Below are 7,133 nucleotides of genomic sequence, written 5' to 3'. Positions count from 1 at the left end.
AGTCTTTATAACTTCACAACGACATAAAGTGTATAAATAAGTAACGCTTTTGATTTCTTATAAAGATATTTTATGAGAAGTTTTTTTACGTGATTATAAATATTATAAAATCAGAAATTTATACACATAGCTACATGAAATTGGTCGTGATATTTTTTAGGTTTCTGATATATTTTAAAATTTACTTTTTTTTTAATGACAAGAAGGGTCCAGAAGAGTAGGAAGTTCCGCTGATGGTAATTGATACGCTCTGGCCATTGCAAACAGTGCTGCTCAAGATTGTTGAAAGACCCAAAAATTCCGAGCGGCACTACAACTGCGCTCGTCACCTTGAGACATAAGATGTTAAGTCTCATTTGCCCTGTAATTTCACTAGCTAAAGCACCCTTTAGACCGAAACACAATAATGTTTATACATCACTGCTGAAGCAGAAATAGGCGCCGTTGTGGTACCCATTATCTATCCGGCATCCTGTGCAAAGGAGTAAATTACAATTATTGAACAATCTATCTCACAAAAATTGCAAATCATAGACAAATTCCAATGAAGTTGTGTAATACAACAATTTACAATTATATTCATGAACTACTAGGCAAAGGTATCTTTGCCCTGAATTTAATTAATTATTTATTTATTTATAATCGCTTATAAAATGCTCACAGAATACCTTTATTTATTTATGGTGTATGTGGATAATGCAGCTACTACTACTCAATAATTTTTGTATTAATTTACATTTACTTTTTTAACTTACTCGTGTAAGACATTGACTATTTGACGATTGAGTGTGTTAGTTGCATCATTTTACATTTTACATATTATATTGTAATTGAAATGATTTGTAAATCGATGTAAATGTAAATCTTGATATAAAAGAGTGGCAATGAGTTTCTTGCTACTTCTTCTCATCAGCTCAACCCTTTACGAAGTAGCGGCAGATTCAATAAGAAAAATATATTTTTTTTTGACATTCATAAGTGTCATTTCCGTGACCTACGTGAATAAACTGATTTTGATTTGATTTGATTTGAATCTGGCCCTGCGCCACTACATTTTTTTCATAAAGTGAGAAATAAAAAGCAATAGTGAATTCCTAATTTACAAATTTAACTTAAGTTTTATTGATCAGCATAAGACCAGCACATCCTCATTTTATTTTACAAAGGTATTTCAAATAAATTTGATTATCTTATTCGATGGAACGTAAAACTTTTTTAAGGAAAGGAGTTATTAAATAAGCAAATCTATGCCTCATGTTTAACGACATTAAATTTCCATGACAGAGAAATATCCTACACCATCAGTACATACATGCAGATCAACATAATATTTCAAAGCCGCTCCGATGCAGACTGCATTAAGAGCCATCTGTCTGTTACAACTTCTACAAACTAGAACTTTGGTGGCAGTACTTAGGTTAGCTCTTAATATAATATGTTAATAAATTTTAGTAACATATATAGAAATGGCATAAAAAGGCATTTATTTTCTCAAAATTGATTTATTTAGTATTATTTTTGATGTCATTTCTAATATACTAGATACTACTACCGCTTCGGAAACAATTGGCGCTTTGAGAGAGAAGAAGCGGCGAAAATTCTCGCAGCATTCTTTTTTGCGCCCTTTTTAATAAAATACACAATATTGTACTGTCATAGCTATTGCTATAAAATAATCATTATTATATCCCAGGCTGTCCGATCACTTAGATATTCAGCAGTGGAGTAGCAGGATTTACGACAGTGCCATTTTTTAATAAAACATTTGAATTTATTTTTAGATAATGCCTGAACAGTGAGTTTATTATTATTAAGAGTATGCAATTACCCTTAGAACTATTATATATCTTATAAAGCCTACTAGAATTAGTTACAAGCAATCCCTTATTTCCAGTGTTATAATAATGAAAACACCATTAGAGTCTATCTGCTAGTTGGGCAATATATGGACCCCACTAAATTTGTTTAATTATTAAAATACTTTGGTAGAACTGTTATTTAAAGCACTCTATTACTTTACTACTGTAAGAAATACTATTACCGTTTCAAGTGACAGTTATCACTACAGCAAAATTTTGAAAGTCCTCTGAAACATAAATGCTTCTTAGATTCACCAGCCTTTAATTTTGATCAACTAAAATTAAACACACGACCTAATTGTTAGTACCTTTATTTTTGAGTATCAAATTATATTTTTTGCGTTTATTTACTCGCATTAATGGTGTGATTATCCTAATTTTGTTCTTGGTAACTTTGTCCAGTACTTGTATATTAGGATCAGTTAGACACTTAATTTCAATTAGTTCAGATGTAACTATTTCATTTTTAATTTTATTTATTTTCATAATCTTAGCTACAGACATCGCCCAAAAATGATATTTTCCATATACAGGTTCATAATTTGCTATCACAGATCCAGTTAAACTAGTAGCATAATCGATTTTGAGTAATATAATAGTATTCTTTGCCATTAGTAATTTAATCACTGTTTCACTGGGTTTTATTATAACGTATCCATTTTTAGATGCACCAAATTTCAAAGAAGTAGATATGGTCTCATTCTTTTTCCATTTTGTATTCATTTTGTGCTTTTGTAAATCTGAGTTAATGCATAAATTGAATAAAAACACACCGGAATAGCCTTTCTGGGACCATTCAGTACTAACAATCACTTCGTTCTTAACAAACACACTAACGTCGGCATTTATAGTACGACTTGTATTATTGATGTGGTTTATCCTTTTTACTTCAACATTTTCATTGATGATGTCATAAACGATGACATTTTTAACCCTCACATTTCTTGTGACTTGCTTCCAATTATATTTTTCATAAAGATTGTTATAGGGCGTTGGGTCTCTTACAAACACATCAACAGGATATCGACCTAGTTCCTTTCGTATTCCTTGTTTCAATTTTTCATGTGTTATGTTAAATAAGGCTCTGTCATTTTCACTTAATAATTCTTCATCAGCACCACTATAGGAGATATTTAAATTTTCTTTACATGATGCTATTTTTATATTAATGTTAATTTTACTTTCGTTTTTCCTAATAAACAATAATAATATTATCGGAACAATTATTATTCGCATCTCTCGTTATACATAATCACTTCTCACCGATTAACTATTGAAGAGTTATTGAAAATAATAAAGTCTGATTGGTTATATTAATGTTACTGTAAAATTATACTTTAATTGAATATAAAGAAATGCCCAGGCTAATTTTAAAATAACTTAATTATACATAATTACTTAAAGAATTACAATAAAACTTATACACGAACAAAAGTTGAGAATTTGCCATTACAAAACAAATTTGACTCCAAAATATATGATATCTTGGGTTTCCTTACTGTATATTTTTTAGAAAATAATAATTTATATACAACACATACAACGGATAGAGGATTAAATAAAAAATATTGTATAATTATTTTATTAGAATTAATAGAAATGAATACTTTACAATAAGAAAGTTATATGTATCTTATTATATATATAATAAACAAACTGATTTTAACATTCTTCATCTAAAATCAATGGCAAGGGCGTGCATTGGTTTTCTAGAAAGGTCACTGTAGATCTAACTAGTCGTAGTTGAGCTTTACTCCGACAATACGACATAAGTTGTATGAAACGCTATTTACTTCGTATGTGCAATCTGTATACTGCATGCCGTAGGTAGTAAATTATATTTAACACTACTGCTATATTTATTTAGGTTCATAACGAGGAAGGCACTGCCTAATTGCCTATATGATATGCACGCCGGTGCTCGATGGGTACCGAAAATGGTTGGTTTATTAGATTATATATTTTTTCCTGATGTGCTATTTACGAAGTATATTATAATTAAAATGAAAAGAAACCGGATTATATATGATTAAGTAAATGATTTTCTATCTGACATCGTGTACTGGTTTAGCGCTAATAAGCTAATGTGTCCTATGCTATGTATGTCCTACGGTATATTTCTATGGGGCAAAGGTGCCGATATCTATACCAGTTTTGTGTTGCAGAAGAGGGTTATTCGCGCTATTTATAACCTAGACCCTAAATAATCATTGAGTGCTAAATTTAAAGAAATAAACATCTTGACTGTTGCCTCTTAATATATTCTTGATAATGTTATCCGTATGTACATAGGCACATGAGTGAATTTCCTAGAAACTGTTATAGCCATAATGTTAACACCAGGAACAAACATAAACTTATAATACCTACTACCGGCTATTAAATAATAAATTTTATTGTACGATTTTACATTGTAACCATATTTTATATAAAAAAAAGCCCGCTGAGTTTGTTGCGCCCGTTCTTCTTAGGTCTGAGGCATACCTTTTAGAATGGGTGGTAGTTTTTGACTTTGAATAAGTGATTTTATATCCTATTTTGATTTTTCGAATTAGAATTTGAATTACTTCAACAATGGCCAGAATCAGGTCTAAAAAAAGCAAAATAAGGAGAGACCGTTTTGAATACCTAGTATTATTAATAACTTGGCTCTAACATGTCCCTAATTTCATCTTTAGAAAACATATTCAGGACAACTTTATTTACAAAATCTTATAATAGTATTCTAATCTTCAAATATACTAAATATATAATAATATTTTGGAACGATTTAATATATTCGTGTTGCAGTTAAAGTATCATGTTAAAAATAGTGGCTCATTTAGAATATGTCTATTTTACGATTGTAATAAATAATCTGATTATGAACAAATGACCACTGACCTTACCTATCTCTAGATGTAGTTCAAGTTCTCTGTTTATCTCATAATTGCGGAAACAATATAAAATGAAATCTTAATGTATTAAAACGAACAACTGTTATAAACACACACACACATAATCTAAACTAATATTTTTCGTATCTTTTGGATGAAATGTATCACACTGATTTTGAAGTTTTTGTGGCGAAAAATAGAGGGCGCTAGTTCTCTTAAATACGTATTTCCGAGTTTGCTTATACATTTATACAAGCAATTCTTCTATTTATGCACATATATTGTGCGTAAATTTCCGGTAATTAAGAGTCTGATCTATTGGTTTTAATAAAAATCACTAAGTGCACGTTGTGGTGGCGATAAGCTAATATATTATCTAGGTGCTATCTAGGGGAAACGAGTTTTCCGAATATTTATTTCTGAGTCTATTTTGAATTGTTAAATAAAATATTATAGCAGTACATGAAATTATGAAGCAAATCTTACTTAAATTTGATGTTTGTATTTATAAATGATAATTAATTATTAAGTAATGAACGATTTAACTATTACCTACTTATATTATTATGATGGCTCGTATGCGTCGTGTAATTATTAAAACAGACAATCAGTTCAAATTTGTGGTAACAGACTATTTTTTTTCCTTTATTTTTGATCACCTGATGCCGAAAATAGGCGATCACCTTTTACAATCGTTGTGTGTGCCGGTATGAATACGAACACTCTGGGATACATTCATTTCTTAAATATTGAAGTCAATTCCATAGCATTCAATGACACATTCTACCAGTGGGAGGCTCCCTTGCTCAAGATGCCGGGTAGATGGGTACCACAACGGCGCTTATTTCTGCCGTGAAGCAGTAATGTTTAAGCATTGTTGCGCTTCGGTCTGAAGGGCGCAGTAGCTAGTTAAATTACTGGACAAATGAGACTTAACATCTTATGTAGATGGACATTCTTGTTTTTTGTTATTTGGTGGAGTTCTTGTGACAGTATTCATCCTACTCGCTTAAATGTCACTGCTTGTGGCGGCGACGTGGAATGGGTCGTTCCCTTATTAACATATTAAAATATGTTCGAGGGAGGCGATGACTGGCCCATGCGTCATGCTCGTGAACGGGCGCTACTTGCGGTGGCAGGATGATCCTGTAGCCGGAAACTCTGCTTCATGGTTTTAAAATTAAAAATTATATTTTTTATAATTGCTAATAAAATGGTCGCTAAATACCTTTATTTATTTACGGTGTGTGTGGATTGATGATTGATGTGTTTGATACGGCCGTGACTGTAATCAATAACTCTTGTTTTTACGTATTAATTCACATTTATTTTGAGTATTTGTAGTTTGAGTGTTATTGTTGCATCACTTTATATATTATAATATTATATTGTAACTGAATTGATTTGTGAGTGAGTGATTGTCACAATGAGTTTCTTGCCATTTATTCTTATTAGTAAGTTATTCTCGTAACAGGTTTCGTCATGCTCGCTTAAATGTCACTGCTTGTGGCGGCGAAATGGGACGGGTCGTCCCCTTCCCTAAAATATGGTTGAGGGAGGCAATGGCTGGCTCATGCGTCATGTATATAATATAATATAATGTAGTCAGGTTTCGTGAAGCTGACCATCCCAATGAGGAGTAACAGCATATCAAGAAAGTACTCCATGGGAACAAACTGAAGCTTCCTCGTCAGAGTAACAGAGTTAAGGCGCCAACAGTACCACGTCAACTAACCTACCTGCCATATGTAGAGGGTATTACAGACAGAACTAGCAGGATCCTACAACGAGCTTCAATTAATACATTTTTCAAGCCACACAAGAAGATCCAGTAATTCTTGAGACCAGTAAAGTGTAATACTCTACTGCAAGATGCGGGTGTCTATAAAATGGAATGTTACTGTAGCCTATCTTACATTGGGCAAACCAAATGAAATATCTCAAGCCGACTTAAAGAATACATTGCGAATATAAAACACAGACGTCAGTTCCATGTGAACACATACAGGACCGTCCAATCCACTACATCCGGTACGACCAACCAAAAGTTTTGGTGAAAGGGAATAGATTTCTCTCAAGACTGGTACGTGAACCCATTGAAATTAAAAAAAACACCCAAATTTCAATAAAGAAGACGGTCTAAAAGTATCTAACACCTGGGATCCAATAATCTCTAAATTAAAACCTAAAACTATACAAACATAAAAAAAGAAGAGAACACTGTAAATAAATTTTGCCAAAGTTATCTGTCTACGGCAAATACCACCTCCGAGGCAATAAACTTCATAATGAGAACTATGACAAATACTTTCTTAACTCATTTCATCTGCAGTCCCCTTGAAAACGATATCCGCAAAAATCTAATGTAAAAGCACAATAACAATAACACGCGTTTTAA

At 31.9% G+C, this 7,133-nt stretch overlaps 1 protein-coding gene across 1 annotated transcript; it reads right to left on the bottom strand.

Annotated features, from left to right (window-relative positions):
* Positions 1-2,153: 2,153 nt before the first annotated feature.
* Positions 2,154-3,122, bottom strand: LOC126979435 (uncharacterized). The gene has a single exon (XM_050828743.1). The coding sequence runs from the start codon at positions 3,093-3,095 to the stop codon at positions 2,154-2,156; it is 942 nt and encodes a 313-aa protein (XP_050684700.1). The 5' UTR covers positions 3,096-3,122.
* Between the last annotated feature and the right edge of the window lie 4,011 nt (positions 3,123-7,133).

This window comes from Leptidea sinapis, chromosome 1 (assembly GCF_905404315.1).
Source record: "Leptidea sinapis chromosome 1, ilLepSina1.1, whole genome shotgun sequence".
NCBI lineage: Eukaryota > Metazoa > Arthropoda > Insecta > Lepidoptera > Pieridae > Leptidea > Leptidea sinapis.
Note: the sequence above shows the minus strand (reverse complement) of the source record. Positions and strands in the feature narration are given on the sequence as shown.

Coding starts and splice junctions, on each gene's coding strand:
- LOC126979435 (XM_050828743.1), bottom strand. CDS start 3,095: ATGCGAATAATAATTGTTCCGATAATATTATTATTGTTTATTAGGAAA.